Source organism: Macaca mulatta, chromosome 3, assembly GCF_049350105.2.
Source record: "Macaca mulatta isolate MMU2019108-1 chromosome 3, T2T-MMU8v2.0, whole genome shotgun sequence".
Lineage (NCBI taxonomy): Eukaryota > Metazoa > Chordata > Mammalia > Primates > Cercopithecidae > Macaca > Macaca mulatta.
Genome location: NC_133408.1, coordinates 16,099,703 through 16,117,901, shown reverse-complemented (window position 1 = coordinate 16,117,901; position 18,199 = coordinate 16,099,703). Strand labels below are relative to the sequence as shown.

General features: G+C 41.3%; 1 protein-coding gene across 3 annotated transcripts in view; it reads right to left on the bottom strand.

Annotated features, from left to right (window-relative positions):
* TIAM1 (TIAM Rac1 associated GEF 1) overlaps positions 1–18,199 on the bottom strand; it is a 227,085-nt gene that overhangs the window by 111,561 nt on the left and 97,325 nt on the right. For all 3 annotated transcript variants that reach the window (XM_015132943.3, XM_077994821.1, NM_001260772.1), the window contains 1 exon segment: positions 15,730–15,902. In XM_015132943.3, coding sequence (XP_014988429.3) covers positions 15,730–15,902 — 173 coding nt within the window.

Here is an 18,199-nt window from a genome sequence, read left to right as displayed (position 1 = left end):
GTTCCTTGACCTGAAACTTGCTTTCCATTTTGTTTGTATGGCTCAGTGGAAATGAGGAGCTTTTAGATTTTAGTGGAGTCCACGTCTTCACGCCTGTTTTTTCTTTGAGACGGAGTCTCTCTGTCGCCCAGGCTGGAGCGCAGTAGCAGCACAATCTCAGCTCACTGCAACCTCCGCCTCCCGAGTTCAAGAGATTCTCCTGCCTCAGCCTCCCAAGGAGTTGGGATTATAGGTGCCCGCCACGACGCCCCGCTAATTTTTGTACTTTTAGTAGAGATGGGGTTTCTCCATGTTGGCCAGGCTGGTCTCAAACTCCTACCAGCCTCGGCCTCCCAAAGTGCTGGGATTACAGGTGTGAGCCACCCCGCCTGGCCATCTTCACCCATTTTTAAAGGATAATGTGGGGGCATCCAGATGCAATCCCTGCAGAGGTGCATGAAGCACTAAGGAGAGGCTATGGTTCCTGCACCAACACCTGGCAGGTGGAAGCTCAGGGGCAGTCCACGTCCATCTCTTCAAAGCAAACCTCTCTCATCTCTGCCTCAGTTAGAACCTCCTAGCCCCTACCCTCACCCCCTACTGATGGAGTAAGAAAAGGAAATACCTACAACCCTGACATAATACCTGAGTAATGGATAGAAAGATCTGAAATTTCTGACAGCAAGCTCGGTTGAATATATGTTACGAACTTAAGAATTTAAATAAAAATATTTATCCAGAAGGGACTCAGATGACCATTTTTCACAGATGGAGGGGAAAAAAGCCCAGAAAAATTAGGAAGAACACAGTCATTTATTATAAATCCCAATCTCCACCAACTCTGTTCTTAAAAAAAAAAATGTTTTGGTTCTGTTTTTTTCTTGTTTAATATGACACACTGATCCTGACCCCTAGTTCTTGTTAACTGCTCTGAAAGCCAGGCTGCAGAGTCATGAGCATTACCCATTCAATAATAATAACAATTGTTATTATTATTATTATTTTAGATGGAGTCTGGCTCTGTTGCCCAGGCTGGAGTGCAGTGGTATGATCTCAGCTCACTGCAAGCTCTGTCTCCCGGGTTCACGCCATTCTCCCACCTCAGCCTCCCTAGTACCTGGGACTACAGGCCCCTGCCACCACGCTTGGCTAATTTTTGTATTTTTAGTAGAGACAGGGTTTCACCATGTTAGCCAGGATGGTCTCGATCTCCTGACCTCGTGATCTGCCCGCCTCAGCCTCCCAAAGTGCTGGGATTACAGGCATGAGCCACCGCATCCAGCCATTATTATTATTATTATTATTATTATTATTATTTTAGACAGAATCTCACTCTGTCACTCAGGCTAGTGTGCCTGGGCACAATCTCAGCTCATTGCAACCTCCGCCTCCTAGGTTCACGTGGTCCTCCTGCCTCAGCCTCCCTAGTCCCTAGCTGGGACTACAGGCTACTAAGGAACCACACATCCAGCTAACTTTTGTATTTTTAGTAGAGATGGGGTTTCACCATGTTGGCCAGTCTGGTCTTGAACTCCTGACCTCAAGTGATCCACCCACCTCAGCCTACCAAAGTGCTGGGATTACAGGCATGCATCACCAAGCCCAGGTAATTTTTGTATTTTTAGTAGAGAGGGGTTTCACCATGTTGGCCAGGGTGGTCCTAAACCCCTAACCTCAGGTGATCACCCTGCCCCGGCCTCCCAAAGTGCTGGGATTACAGGCATGACCATTCAATATTTTGAGCTCTTCTCATTCTGGGAATATGAGAGAATAGACCTTTCTGACCCCCTCTGAAGCCAGGCATGGCCATGGCACTTGGCTTTTGCCAGTAAAATGTCAGTAGAAGTGACATCACTACTCAACTAAAGCCTGATTCGCTTTTGCCCCTTTGCCACAGTCACAGAAGCATTGTGCCAAGATAGAGCTTCTGTCTGCCTGGATCCAAAGAGTCTAGGATGAGTACGGCTCTGGAGCCAGCCTCGATCATGCCAGGAAGGAGAAAGCATGTTCAACCACTGAGATTTAAGTGCTCCTTACTTCAGCATAATTCTACCTATCCTGACAGATCTCCCAGCAAAGCAGGAATTCCACTGCAAAACAGGGGATGTCTCAAAAATAAAGGAGTCTGTGTAGTGCACGTGGAAGCCCAAGAAAGACCACAATCTGATACGTTCTGTGGAACAACAGCCTTTTGCTCTCCCTGTTTAATGAAAGTGGGTCTTCTTCTTCCCTCTGTGTGGACCGCAGCCAAATTCAGCCAATAGCAACACACTCCATTCTGATGTCAGAGAGTTCACCTTTGTCTTCCACTTAAGAAGTAAAAATGAAGGAAGCTGACCAAAGTTAAACACCCTTTGAATGGTATCTATTTAATTTTGGCAAAGCAGCTATCCTGGAACTTATAAAGAAAGACAGTGGTTGCTAGGGGCCGGAGTGAAGGGGATATGGAATGTTGTTAAGTAATGGGGACCGCGCTTAAGCTTTGTATGATGAAAAAGAGTTATGGGCTGGGCAGAATGGTTCATGCCTGTAATCCCAGCACTTTGGGAGGCCAAGGTGGGCGAATCACTTGAGGCCAGGAGTTGGAGACCAGCCTGAGCATGGTGAAACCCCATCTCTACTAACAATACAAAATTAGCTGGACATGGTGGCACATGCCTGTAGTCCTAGCTACTCGGGAGGCTGAGGCACAAGAATTGCTTGAACCTGGAAGGTGGAGGTTGCACTGAGCCGAGATCATGCCACTGCACTCCAGCCTGGGTGACAGAGTGAGACTCCATCTCAAAAAAAAAAAAAAAAAAGTTCTGGCGATTAATAATGGTGACAGTTGCACAACAGTATGAATGTACTTAATGCCACTCAACTGTCCATTTAAAAATGGCTAGATGGTAAATTTTATGTGTGGTGTACCACAATTTAAAAGAAAAAATAATTATAAAATAAAAAGAGCCCCCAAACCTAGAGAAACATATATAGAAATGTGTGATGACAGCTGTATGAAAAATTTAGCCATCAGCCCTTTTCACCATTAAGTATGCCTCAGTTCCCCCAAACTTTTTAAAAATCTGTCAATGGCTGAAGGCAGTTCCATTAGAGAGAACTTTGGCTCCCACTGTCCTGTCTAAATAAAATGACAGCCCCTACCATTCTCTATCATTAAGCCAAATCAATTTCTCAGAAGGACAATTCAATAAATGAGCTTTTCTGCAAACTTTGTCCTTTTGCAGTGGCAGGCAGGGAGCTATGTGTCCACAAGAGAGGAGACGAACTCTCCATTGACTGCTTTCAACAGCTAGTTGGGTGGAGAAAAGTCTTGCAACATTTCTTGACCATTCATTGGCCTAACACCTCAACTGGGGACTCCTGACCTGACACAATGTTGTTCCTCAAAGTCTCTCCAGGATATAAATTCTGACATGCTAGAAAAAGCCATTTGAAGCCACTAACCTTGCCTCCCCTTCTTGAACCAGGCAAGGTTAGTTAGGGACATCAGATTCATGAGGTCCCTTCGTCAGAATCCAGAGGTCAAAAAGGCAGGAAGGAGAGACCACCCAGTGGTACCCTCTCAACTTGCTAACCACAAATCACCTTCCATTAAACAAACAGCAGCAGACAGGTAAAGAGAGAGTGAATTTTGTGATTCTTCCTTTGCCTTCTGGGGATGCTATAAATACTGTATACAGTTCAGTGAAGGGAATAAGCAAAGTTCTTGCCAACAGACAAATATAATCAGCAAAAAATGCATTTTGCATAACAGCCCCTTTGAGTGCAGAGATAAGATGAAGCTCAGGGCTTCATTATGTATTTAAATAGATCCAGCTTCAATTATCCAACGGCATGGAGGACACTTGGTGATTTCAGATAATCAATGGTTTACGTAAGTGGCAGGAAAAGGGAAATTCATTTTAAACACAAGAAATACTAGGGAATGTATGCCAAATCTAGGAAACTAAAATTTTGGATAATCCAAGTTTATAGAAGCACAAGAATAATTGTAAAGTAGGTCAAACGTTTTCATTTTAAAAGAAAAAAAAAAGAAAGTTACCATTTTTTAAGAGGCTAGATAGGAATAAAGTTCCAGTGTGAATTCTTAAAATGCTTTTTCTTGTTGATTCTACACTCATCATATTTTGTTTACATAAGACTTATTTAAGCCATTATTTTTAATATCTGTAAAGAGAACTTAAGGCCAGGCATGGTGGCTCACGCCTGTAATCCCAGCACTTTGGGAGGCTGAGGTGGGATCACTTGAGATCAGGAGTTCAAGACCAGCCTGGCCAACATGGTAAAACTCCATCTCTACTAAAAATATAAAAATTAGCCAGGCGTGGTGGTGCATGTCTCTAATCTAAGCTACTTGGGAGGCTGAGGCAGGAGAATTGCTTGAACCTGGGAGGCGGAGGACGCAGTAAGCCAAGATGGAGCCACTGCACTCCAGCCTGGGCGACAAGAGCAAGACTCTGTCTCAAAAAAAAAAAAAAACAAAAAAAAAACACGAAGCCATGCCTGAAACAGAGAAAGCTTCCCTAAAATCTACACAACCTTTGGAGATGCAAGGGAATCTAAAGCTATAAACAAGTGAACGAAAAGTACAGTTTACAATAAAAAGGAACAATGAGATTGAAAAGAGAGTGGGAGAGGGGAAAGAAGGCAGGGAAGGGGGAAGCGAGGGAGGAGGTGGGGAAGGAAGTAAGGAAGGGAGGGAGGGAAGGAGGGAAGGAGGGAGAGAAGGCTTCTTTTAGGAATTAAAAAAAAATAACCAAAATTAAAATGTCAATAGAAGGAAATCATTGTGAAGGATCAGAACACCAACAAGGTGCAGTGGCTTACACCTGTAATCTCAGCACTTCGGGAGGCCAAGGCAGGTGGATCACTTGACCCCAGGAGTTCAAGACCAGCCTGGGCAACATGGCAAAACCCCATCTCTACGTAAAACACAAACATTAGCCAAGCATGGTGGTGTGCACCTGTCATCCCAGCTATTTGAGAGGCTGAGGTGGGAGAACCTGGGAGGCTGAGGCTGCAATCAGCCATGATTATACCACTGCACTCCAGCCTGGGCAACAGAGTAAGACCCTGTCTCCAAAAAAAACCAAAGAAAAGAAATTGTGCTTGCTTCGGCAGCATATATACTAAACAAGGATCAGAATACTAGTGATAAAGAAATGATGCTAAATGATTCAAAAAAGAAAAAAAAAACCACACACATATGCGAATCAGAAATGAGAACATTATCAGAAAATAATTAAACCAAGGGGAAATGACTTCCAAGCCAAAATTCCAAATTACTCAAATATTATGCAAGTAAAAGGTAGAATGAAGACATTTAAAAATATGCATCATTTTATAGGAAGTTACTACAGGTTATTTTCATGAAAAAGAAGCAGCTGGTAATTCTAGGGAGGCTGTTGTACAAGAGGCCCATAGAGCAGCCATATGGGAGCAGGACAATGTGCCAGGGAGGGCAGGCTTCAAAGGAAAACATCACTGATGAAACAGCTAACACGCTGGAGATTTAGAAAATATCACTGCCACATAACCAGGAAAATAAGCAATATGAGCCTTCCTCCCCCCCAAAAAAAGAGGGCAGTCATTAACTACAGAAAAAAACAAACAAGTAAGAAATTGTTACAGAAAAGAAATAAGATCACAGTACACTACTTGACTCTGCAGCCAATACTATTTATATAGTTATAACAATGTAATAATACTGACTAGTGCTTTAGTCCTAAATATTCACATACCTATATGGGAAGATGAGGAAAGAAGAATTTATAGCTAACACAGCTAAATGTTCATCTATCATAATAGAAAGTCAGTAGTACCTAAAATCCATTAGAAACAGCAGTATAAACATGTTAATGAGAAATGAGAGCAAATGCAAGAAAACAAAGAAACAAAAACATCAGCTAAAATAGTTTTGTATAGTTGCTTCTGGGGAATAAGCCTCATGAGGCAAAGAGGGCAAAAGGAGGAAAATAATTTCACTCTAAGCCTTTTAATGTTAGCTGAATTCTTTTAAACTATGCTGATATTGATTTAATACAAATTTAAACTAATGTAAGAAAAGGAAGAATACCATTAGTAACATAATTTGCATGATACATAACAGTATAGAAACTGTATAGGAAGATCCAGCTCAACCACAATTATACCTCTGCAGTGTGGGGGAACCTCTGAGGCACCCACAAGAAGGTATGCAATCTAACTGATTTCCAGCCTTTTATATTCATTTTGCACTTCAATATCCATATTCTCCATTAATAGTCTCCTAAGAGGTAGGCAAGTGGGGCCCCTGCCAGAGCTCTGCACCTCAGGAGATCCCATAGTTTGGAGGGTTTTTCTTGAAATTTTCCAAGTCTCCCTCTGGCTCCTGGAAAGGGGAGGTTTCAGGAGGTTTCTCCCCTTCAGGGAATTCTCTCACCCTGTACCAGCTATGCGGTCTCAAAAAGATGCCCAAAACTCTTGAACTTGAGTCTGTGGCTAGTGAGTCGTACCCACCAGCCTGTGTGGTATTTCTTTCACCAGACTGCTTGAGTTTGGGCCACCAGAATGGTGCTGACAGTTGATCCAAGGTGAGCCAAATTCTTTATATAGATAAAGCCTCCATAAAAAAATATTTTCCTGGGCCTCCACATATCCTAGAGTTGGCCCTTCTCCACAACTAATCCATGCCAAAATCAAAGGTAAATATTTCTACAGTGGCTGGCTAGGAGGAGGGATATAATCTACGGAGTGGGGAAAACAGGACTTAACTATAGACTAAGTCAACACAGAAACCAACAAAGAGAACGAAGACCTTGTACTCAGCTTGTCATATCAGCGGATAATGTGAAGTTAAGAGGAATATAAACACCAGGGAAGATCAAATAAGGATCCCAGAGGATTTCAACAGTTTATTAGAAGGATAAAAGCCACAAGGATAACATATCAAAGAGGTACATTTAAGTTCTGAGTTGGGTTTTTGAAAAAAAAATCTATTAAAATAAGATGGGGAAGGTCTTGTTGGGTAAGAATTGATTTTGAGGGTTTAAGATACCATGAGCTCAGTCTGGTCAACAGTTTGATGTGGCTTTTAATAAAAGGAATTGACTCTAGAGGAAACAAGGACAATAGGAACCTCACTGCAGGCTGCATGGGGCAGACCACACAGAGGCTCACACAGGATGCTAAGCTCGCTTACAAGTAAGAACAGGGAGAATGGCTTGGAAACCTTACGCAGGGTAGCCCAAAGAGACGTGGCAGGAGACAAATGAAAGCTGTTTTTAAGTATCTAAAAGGTGATGAGGAGGATAAGCAGAAGACTTGCACAGGACTCTGGGGGTGAATACAGAAACAAAGAGAAATGGCAAGACTCACTAGAAAGAACATATTATCTCAGCATGATGAAAAACTTTCTGGGACTTATGGTTGCCTAACAAAACAGACGGTTGAAAGCTGGGAGATCTCCAGGAATGGGAGATGCTGCCCAGAGAGTAGGCTCACCTGTTGGCCAGGGACCGTACCCCCTTTTGAGAGGGGCACTGGGTAAAGATGCCAAATCTCCACTAAAGTCTTTTCTACCACAAGTCCACTTGACACCTCCTTGTGAAAGATGATTTACAGCTTCTTCCCCAGCCTGGCTGCCCTTGTCCAGGGCATGCGGCCATGACCTTCCTCAAGTCTGACATACATAGCTAGACATGGCTTCCAAGGGAGTTCTCTAGACCCTGATGAAACTCAAGACCTTAGTCTTTTCACAGTGAAGCCGCACTTAATTTCTGTAAAGTTGCTTATTTATGAGGAGCCCATGGAATGGTCTTTTTTTATTACTAAAATGGTAACTGTTAAGTGTTTGCTATCTATCAGACACCATCATCATCACACTTAATCTTCAACTCAACTTAATGACATATGAGTCTCTTAATATGCATGTAATACCCTCACACAAGTGACTTTGTAAATGATGAGAAAACTTTCTATGGAAGGAAAAGGCAATCAATTCCTAGAGATAACATTTTCTATACCCCTTTAGATACATAACAGCATATGATTTTCTACTCTATTATCTTTCTTATTTGCCTGCTAGCTATGTTCCCAAGGCGTTTAACAGACATATTAATAACTAACATTAGGATATATTACCATAAAGGTGGGTGAGCTTTTTGGAATTGCATGTGACATCCTAAGATAATAAATGAATGAAGGCCCAATAGGAAGTTGTACTTTGTAGGTGGTAGGTACAGTCTCTGGCTTCAAGTTGAAGGAAAGAACACAAATTAAAATAGTGCAGACAGCTTAGCACTTCTTCCATATACCCGGCTCCAACATTCCTGCTCATTCCCACCCTCCTCCGACCTCACACATAAAAATTCCTTTCCTACTTTTGTTGGTAACATGAATCTCCTTTCCATGGGTGAGTCTGTGGGTATTTGAGTAACAGCGTCGAATCAGCAGCACACAGGCTCTGGAAGCTGTGTGCACTGAATTGAGCCCTGGGGCTGGAATAACCTACAAATTACTTCCATAATCGTGGCTGATCGCCTGTGCTTTAGCCTCACCCCTACACACACAGGTTTCATTCTGATTTGGCTGCTCCAGAGTTACGTGGATTTATAATAAGCAGAAAGCAGAGAATGTTTTCAAACATTTTCTTTGAAAGAGAGAATGGATGTGAAAACACAAAGGTTTTCAAAAATAAGATCCTATGTTGTCACATACAAAAAAGTTTACTCCATGTGATCTATTGGGTATTTACATTCTACTAGCAATTTTATGGCCATGAAGGTTCTTTCAAAAGGAATTCACATCAGAAATGTGTAAGTGAAAAAGAAAACCTTCCGGTTCCACTTGAGGGTTAAAAACAAATTTTTAAGGGAGCCTTTCTGAAATCCATCTGATAATCATCTAACCTGTGTAGTGAGGAAAGGCAGGACCAAGATTAGGTTTCACTTTAGAAATATTTCCAATGAGTAGCTTAATTCTAGGATTGAGAAAAGGCTAGTCCCTTTTTATGGTAGCCACTGACTCTTACCCTTGTTCTTCTTAGGGTCAATCGTGATAGGACAAATAGTATACTCAGACAATAAAAGGTTTGGAGAAACAGAGGCTTGGTTTGAGTTGAGTAAGTATGTGACTTTGGGTCCAATTACTAGCTTCTGTAAGCCTCGACTTCAACAAATGGGGTATACAACATGCATCAATGGGTTAAAATGTGGATACATAATCCAACTAACTACTGCTCTAAGAATTACATGTGACTCACATTAAGATGGTAGTATACAATAAGGGCTAAGTAAAACATAGCCACTAATTTCACAATAACGTTACTGTTGCTGTCAGACAGTTAGACATTTCCTCATTTGCAAGATTTCCAATTAATAAAAACTATGCCAGATGCAGAAAAACAATTTTTTTTTTTTAAGATAGGATCTTGCTCTGTCACCCAGGCTGGAGTGCAATGGTGCAACCATGGATCACTGCAGCCTTGACCTCCTTGGAGCAAGTGATCTTCCCACCTCAGCCTCTCAACTAGCTGGGACTACAGGTACATGCCATCATGTCCAGCTAATTTTTTTTCATTTTTATTTTTTGGTAGAGACAGGGTCTTTCCATGTTGTCCAGGCTGGTCACAACCTCCTGGGCTCAGTGATCTGCCTGCCTTGGCCCCACAAAGTGCTGAGATTACAGGCATGAGCCATCATGCCCAGCCAAAACAATTGTTTATAACATATATATGAGAAAATTTTCATGACGCTATAGCATGTAGATTTAAAAAATAAGATACTCAAAGCATCACCCATTAAGGAAGGCTTGAGAAGTGAGCATGGGTTACAATTAAGTTTCATGGCAACAAATGGCACCCTTAAGAGAGTAAAAAGCAAGCCACAGAGTAGAAAAAGATACTTGAAATGAATATAATCAACACAGATGATATATAAAATATGCAAAGAGCTGCCATAAATCATTAACAAAGAAACTCTGATGGAAAAAAAATTGACAAGAAAGTAAAATAAGCACTTCACAAAAGATGATATTGAAATGGTCACTAAGTGCATGAATATGCACTCAATTTCACATTAATATCTTAAAAAGGATTTTTTTAAATCTCAATATCAAGTTGGTAAACATGAGGAATAACTAGAATTCTCCTAGGCTGCTGATGAGAATATAAATCACACTAATCATTTTGAAAACTGGCATATCCTGAATATGTGCCTAACCCATGACCCTGCATGCCACTCCTAGGTATATATGTTTGTCCAGCAGAAATGTGGACAAACATAATCTGAGAACAGGTACAAGACTGCTCACAACAACATTGCTTGCGATCCTTAACACCTGGGAACAACTCAGATGTACCTATGGAATGGTTGCTATATGTCCCATTTGGCCTGGGACTGTCGCCACTTATACCTGGTATACTGGCATATCTGTTAATAGTGTCTACTCTCTAAAGTGTCCTGGTGAAGGCCATCAACATCAGTGGGGGCTGGGGTGGGGTAGGAGGGTTAAGAACCTCCAAAGAGCCATTCCTTCACAAAAGCAACAAGAACAGTGGTAAAAAATGGTCAAAATCAACTTTTTCACAATTCCAGAAATCTAAGTTCTGTAACAATCTGAGCTGCATTTATTAAAGACAAATGGCTGAACCTCAGTAAAAACAGCAAGTTTTGTGATATTTTAAATCGCTCTATTTCCATCTTTGTCTCCTCATCTATACAATCACATGAAAACCAGCTGCATAGCCCCACAGGAGGAAACTACCTTCCTCAAGTCTGACATATGCAACTAAACATGGCATTCCAAGGTAGATCTCTATATCTTTCCCAAAACACCTTTCTCAGAGAACCATCACTAAGCAACCTGTCTAACAGGTCCCAGAAAAACCTCTTCACAGAGCTTGTTGCTATTTGACCTGACTCAGACCTCATTCATGCAAACACTCTTCACTCCAGGGGGTGCTTGTGAAAAACAATTAATGACAATTGTTTAACACTGCAGTCGCCTGAAGCAAATGAGAAGTTGACCAAGAAACTTGAGGAAAAGCTGGGGAATACAATTTCCACAAAAGGCTCTGAAAAGCTATGACACAGTTCTTATAATCTGTAAGGTCACTGATATGGTTTGGCTGTGTCTCCACCCAAATCTCATCTTCAATTGTAGCTACCATAATTCCCACGTGTCGTGGAAGGGACCCAGTGGGAGGTAATTAAATCATGGGTGCAGGTCTTTCCATGCTGTTCTCATGATAGTAAGTCTCATGAAATCTGATGGTTTTATAAAGGGGAGTTCCCCTGCATACACTCTCTCGTCTGCTGCCATGTAAGAGGACTTTGCTCCTCCTTTGCCTTCTGCCATGATTGTGAGGCCTCCCCAGCCATGTGGAACTGTGAGTCCATTAAGCCTCTTTTCCTTATAAATTACCCAGTCTCGGGTATGTCTTTATTAGGGGGGTGAGAATTGACTAATACAGTCACAAATACGTATAAGGCTGTCCACAAGCCCAGATAGTCCCAAGAAGTTCCTAAGCTCACCGTCTGACTTACCCTACAGCTCGGTGAAAGCAGAGATGAAGGCTAAGGCAGAGAGGAAAGTTAGTTGCCTGAGCATTGACGATGTGCAGGAACTTGGAAACTTCTGTTCTTAGGAAAGACTAGGAAACTTATTGCTTCTGTACATTCAAGGAAATCTCTCTCTAATAGTTAGCTGACTACTAAACTAGCTGAGCAGAGACTTCAGTGGGTACACATGACAAAGCCTAAATATTTTATAGATCTCAAGAAAGTCACTAAACAAAGAAGCACTATCACCACCAATAATCAACAACAATAGCAAATCCCAGGGGATGGGAGGTGGATCTGCTTTCAGAGTTGCCACATTTATATTATTTTAAACGTACAATTTAAACCAAAAAAGTATGAGACATGCAAATAAACAATAAACAACAATAAAGTATGGGCCAGGAATGGTGATTCGTGCCTATCATCCCAGAGGATTGGTAGACCAAAATGGGAGGACTTCTTGAGGCCAGGAGTTTGAGACCAGTCTGGTCAACATAGCAAGATTCTGTCTTTAAAAAATATTTTTAAAAAATTAGCCAGGTGTGGTGGTGCACACTTGTAGTCCCAGCTACTTGAGAGACTGAGGTGGGAAGACTGCTTGAGTCCAGGAGTTCAAGGTTACAGTGAGCTATAATTGCACCACTGTACTCCAGGCTGGGTAATAGAGCAAGACTCTGTTTCTAAAACAATTTAAATAAAGTATGGCCCATACACAGAAGAAGAAGTAGTCAATAGAAACTGTCTCAGAAAAGTCCCATGTTGAGTACTAGACAAAGATTTCAAGCAACTATTTTGAACATATTCAAAGAACTAAAATAAACCATGTCTAAAGAAATAAAGTATGAGACTAATATCACATTCAATAGAGAATGTCAATAAAGAAATGTAATTTTTGTTTCAAAGAATCAGGCCAGGCACAGTGGCTCATGCCTGTAATCCCAGCACTTTAGGAGGCTGAGGCGGCAAAATCACTTGAGGCCAGGAGTTTGAGACCACCCTGGGCAATAAAGTGAGACCCCCATCTCTACAAAAAATAGAAAAAATGAGCTGGGTGTGGTGGTGCACACCTGTAGCCTCAGCTATTCAGGAGGCTGAGCTGGGAGGACTGCTCAGCCCAGGAGGCTGAGGTTGCAGTGAGCTGTGATCAGTACACCACTTACCCTACAGCTTGGTGAAAGCAGAGATGAAGGCTAAGGCAGAGATGAAAGCTAGTTGCCTGAGCATTGATGATGTGCTTGAACTTGCAAACTTCTGTTCTTAGGAAAGACTAGGAAACTTATTGCTTCTGTACATTTAAGGAAATCTCTCTCTAATAATTAGCTGACTACTCAACTAGCTGAGCAGAGACTTGGCAATTTATGAGACATGCAAATAAACAATAAACAACAATAAAGTGGGTTGGGAGACCAAAATGGGAGGACTGCTTCTATTGACATTCTGGTAGTCAATAGAAACTGTCTCAGAAAAGTCAGATCCAAAATCAGCACACCACTGCACTGCAGCCTGGGGGACAGAAAAAGACTCTGTCTCAAAATAAAAAGAAAAAGAAAGAAAAAGAAAAAATAGCCAGGTGCAGTGGCTCACACCTGTAATCCCAGCACTTTGGGAGGCCAAGACAGGTGGATCACCTGAGTTTGGGAGTTTGAGGCCAGGCTGACCAACATTGAGAAACCCCACCTCTACTAAAAAAAAAAAAAAAAAATACAAACTTAGCCGGGTTTGGTGGTGCATGCCTGTAATCCCAGCTACTTGGGAGGCTGAGGCAGGAGAATTGCTTGAATCTGGGAGGCAGAGGTTGTGGTGAGCTGAGATTGTGCCATTGCACTCCAGCCTGGGCAACAAAAGCAAAACTCTGTCTCAAAAACAAAAAAATATATTTATATATATATATATTTTTATATATTGTATATATTATATATACTATATATTGTACATTATGTATTATATAATATATATTATATATTGTATATATTATACATAATATATAGTATATTATATATACTATATACAATGTATATATATAAAAATAACCAGAAGAGCTCAACAACAGATTTGAGTTGGAAGAAAAAAGAACCAGTGAACTTATGACAGATCAAGTGAGATTAAGGAATAGAATGAAAAAAAAATGCACAGAGTCTCAGAGGCTTGTGGGACTTCATCAAGCATACTAATGTAAACAGAACATGAGTCACCAAAGGAGTGGAGCAAGATAAATAAGCAGGAAGATTATCTGAAGAAATAATAGCTAAAAACTTTCCAAATGTGATTTAAATACACAAACACATACACAGAAACCTACAGATCCAAAAGATACTACTCCATAAATATAAACACATTTTATTTTGTGGCCACTAGTACTCACAATTTTTAAAATTTAAAAAATATTAAAAGATATGTATCTGAAAGACAATTCCAGGTAAAGTAAACTCAAAGAGAATGATATACCTAGACACATAATACTCAAACTGTTTAAAGACAAAGTCACGATCTTCAAATCAGCAAGGGAGCCTCATAGGATAAACAGCTGATTTTTCTTCAAAAACCATGAAGGCCAGAAAGTAGTAGGATGACATTTTCAAAGCACTGAAATAAGATGGTCAATTAAGAATTCTATATCCAGCAAAACTATCCTTCAAAAATGAAGGGGAAATTAAGTCATTCCCAGATAAACAAAAGTGTCTTGGCTTGGATGATAAAAGACATATTCACTCAATTCAACTAGCAGGTTGCGTTTGTGAGTGGGGTGGGGTTGGGGGAGAGGCTTAGGTGCCTGAAACTTCTATTTCTTGTCCTAGTTAGTGGTTGCATAATTACTTTATGGTAGCTCATTGAGCAGTACACTTATGTTGTGTGCACTCTTCTTTCTGTGTTTTACATCACAGATTTTTAAAAAAGAAAACACAGATGCTTTGTCTTTACATAATCAAAATTAGCACTTTATATTTCTTACTTTAATTGTCCAAATAGAAACAGGTTCTGAAGCCAAAGCCAGAAACTTGGTGAAATAAATGATTTCCTTCCTCTATACCTTTGTTCCAGCCCCCTCCTTCCATGTTATATTCTTACTGTCCTTGTCATGCCATTTATACCTGCTCTTCCTTTAATAGTCATTGTTAGGCTTTACCATATTATAAAGATTTACTGTGTCTGTCCCCTCTGCTCTATGTGAACACTTTGAAGAAGATGAACTGTCAGCTGGGCGTAGTGGCTCACACCTGTAATCCCAGCACTTTGGGAGGCTGAGGTGGGTGGCTCACCTGAGATCAGAAGTTCGAGACCAGCCTGACCAATATGGTGAAACCCCATCTCTACTAAAAATACAAAACTTAGCCAGGCATGGCAGCAGGTGCCTGTAGTCCCAGCTACTCAGGAGGCTGAGACAGGAGAATTGCTTGAACCTGGGAGGCGGAGATTGCAGTGAGCTGAGATTGTGCCACTGCACTACAGCCTGGGTGAGAAAAAAAAAAAAAGACGAACTGTCAAAATCTTCTTGGTGTGCTCAGTAGCACTATGCAGGGCACACAGCAAGCACAGAATAAAGATTTGAGACATTAATTCTTGAATGGAATCAATAAAGAAAGCCTTCCTACATAACAACACAAAAAAGTTCTTGCTGAGTATATTATAACTATCCAAACTCAAAAGATTCTGTATCAAAGAAAATGTTAATCCTGAAGCAGTTAGCAGAGAAATATTTTTTTTACAAGTTGAAATTCAAGGATGCTGAGTAGAAAGTTTTGATCAGATGAGGAAGAGAAACTGTTAGGTGATGCCAGTCATTTCTGAGATGTCATTATTTTACTTTATGATTAATATTAGAAAAGAACATATTATAAGTAAAAATTTTTGACAGCTCAAATCATGTCTAAAAGAAGAAATTCATGATCCTTTTCTTAAATGCAACAGAAATGGTACTGAGACCACACGAAGATATTCTTCAACTCATGACAAACAGAGCAAGTTTCTCACATCCAACTCATAGCCCTCCTTAGCCTTCACTTGGAAAACCTCTGAATGCACCCATTCTTGGAATTTAGTACAGATGTTTATTTTGTCATTCACCATTTTTGTTTTTATAATGAGCAACAGATTAATCTCACTACCAAAAAAAAGCAGTAGAGGAAGACTGGGTACCTAGGCAAGAAAAAGAAAAGAAGGTACCCAGTTCAGAGGTTTGAAATGCCCTGCAAAGGAGTGCCCAACAAACCTGAAAAAGGAAGGCATCACCCAGGGAATTGCTGAGGCAGAAGACAAAGTCCTTCTTGGGGTGCTCAGGCACCGCCTGCACAATGCTGTTCTCCACCCAGACGGCGTGTTTGGGGATGCTGTTGTGGTCTATCCCAGACCTGCCGTCGCTCTCGTAGAAAAATAGCGTGCATCCTGAGGAAACAGAACAGGGGTGTGCATGAGTATTTAGTGCTTGGGAAACAAAAAAACCCATAGTGGAATCTAACACGTGCACCCTGTCAGAGGCTGAAAATTAAAGCACGTGGAACCCAGGAAGTAAAGAGAATGGAGCCAGGCTTGGACTTAAGTGTTGGATGGGACTAAAGAAGGTCAAAGATCTTAAATTGTAGCTTCTCAGCCTGCCTGGGATTCCTTCCTGCATGCCCTCAAGTTCTCTCAAACCCTGCCTCTGGGTTTTAGATTGATTCATTACAGGTCTATTCACAGACATAGGGTCTTGTGACTCGTCTGTCCCGAGGCGAGTATAAACATGGTCCTCCAGGCCAGAACTGTGCCTGGCACTGTGTGAGGACTGGAAGTCACTACCGTCTGACTGAAGCTTATTCAAATATGTCTCACACGATATGCAACCAGAAAAATCTAGAAATGGTAGTTTCCAGACCATGCCCTTGGATAAAACAATATATAATACCAGCATTAAGAACGTTAAGGATAAGAAAAACAATGATACATTTTTGGTCTCACATCTATAAACATTTTTTTTCTAGAAGCCAACCATGCCCTTGTTCCTACTGAAAGAGGAAATCCATGGCACACATACAAAGGCCTGGGAGAAGCCAGAGTCCTGGTCCATACATAATTGCACTGTGAAACTAACAAGATAGTAGCAACAGAATATTTCATAGACTTGTGGCAAGATGGCTTCCATAGATTCCCTCCATTATCACCTAAACTTGAGGCTCACTTTAATAGCAACTACTAGCTGAACACTTACTCTCAACTAACTGAAATCAATTTCAGGGGAAGCCAGGGTATAACTTTATGACTCTTCCTCAACTTCAACATAAGCTATCCGTACATTTTCACCATCTTCCTTACCACAAACAAGTGCCACACTTCCTGTGAACTGCACAACCCTTGAAAGTTCAATCTATTCAGCTACAATGGGAATCTGTAAAGCAAATTTGCTTATATGCGATTAGTAGTGTAGAATGATGCAGATCAATGGAAAGGTCACACTGGTTCAAGGGCAACTTTTCCTAGCCTATAATATTTCACATTACCATAGAAGAGCTGTTGAACTCTACATCCTTTCACACAGATGAATGAAGCATATTGATATGCCCTGCCCACTCATTTCACATTTTTTCTCTTGGCACAGTCTGACCACGGGCTCTGCTTACAAGTCCTTATTGCACGGTGCTGCTGAGCATCAAGATTTCATACTTGTGGTCCTTGTCTCCATAATTCAGGAGTCTCAATTGTTCCTTCTACCCATTCAAATTACAGTTGCTTCTTTTTTCAAAGGTAAACCCTTATACTAACGCTTTTTTGAAAGATAAAGTTTTCTAGGCACAGTGGCTTATGCCTATAAACCCAGCACTTTGGGAGATCAAGGTGGAAGGAATACTTGAGCCCAGGAGTTCAACACCAGCCTGGGCAATATAGTGAGGCCTCATCTCTACTAAAAATAAAAAAAAAATTCGCCGGACATGCCTATGGTCCCAGCGACTCAGGTGACCGAGCTGGGAGGATTATTTGAGCCCAGGAGGTTGAAGCTGCACTGAGCCATGATCATGCCACTGCACTCCAGCCTGGGCAACAGAGCAAGACCCTGTCACAAAAAAATTTAAATGAAAGATAAAGTTTTGGCCTGGCTCACATGGTGAAACCCCATCTCTACTAAAAATACAAAAAAATTAGCTGGGCGTGGTGGCAGGCGCCTGTAGTCCCAGCTACTTGGGAGGCTGAGGCAGGAGAATGGCGTGAACCCGGGAGGCAGACCTTGCAGTGAGCCAAAATTGTGCCACTGTACTCCAGCCTGGGCGACAGAGTGAGACTTCGTCTCCAAAAAAAAAAAAAGATAAAGTTTTATGTTGCTTATTGTTAAAAAATTTGAGTGGAGTTCTGCAGGGTTATTTCTATTTTTATTACTATTTTTTTTTTAAGATATGGGGTCCCACTGTTGCCCAGGCCGGGGTACAGTGGCACAGTCATAGCTCACTGCAGCCTTGAACTCCTGAGCTCAAGTGAACCTCTTATCTCAGTCTCCCAAGTAGCTGGAACTACAGGCATATGCCACCATACCTGGCTAATCTGTTTATATTTTTTTTGTAAAGACAAGGTCTCACTATGTTACCCAGGCTGGTTTCAAATTCCTGGCCTCAAGTGATCCTCCTGCGTCAGCCTCCTGTAGTGCTGAGATTACAGGAGTGAGCCACCACACTAAGCTAATTTTTTTTAGTTTGGGGTTTAAAAGTTGCATGGTG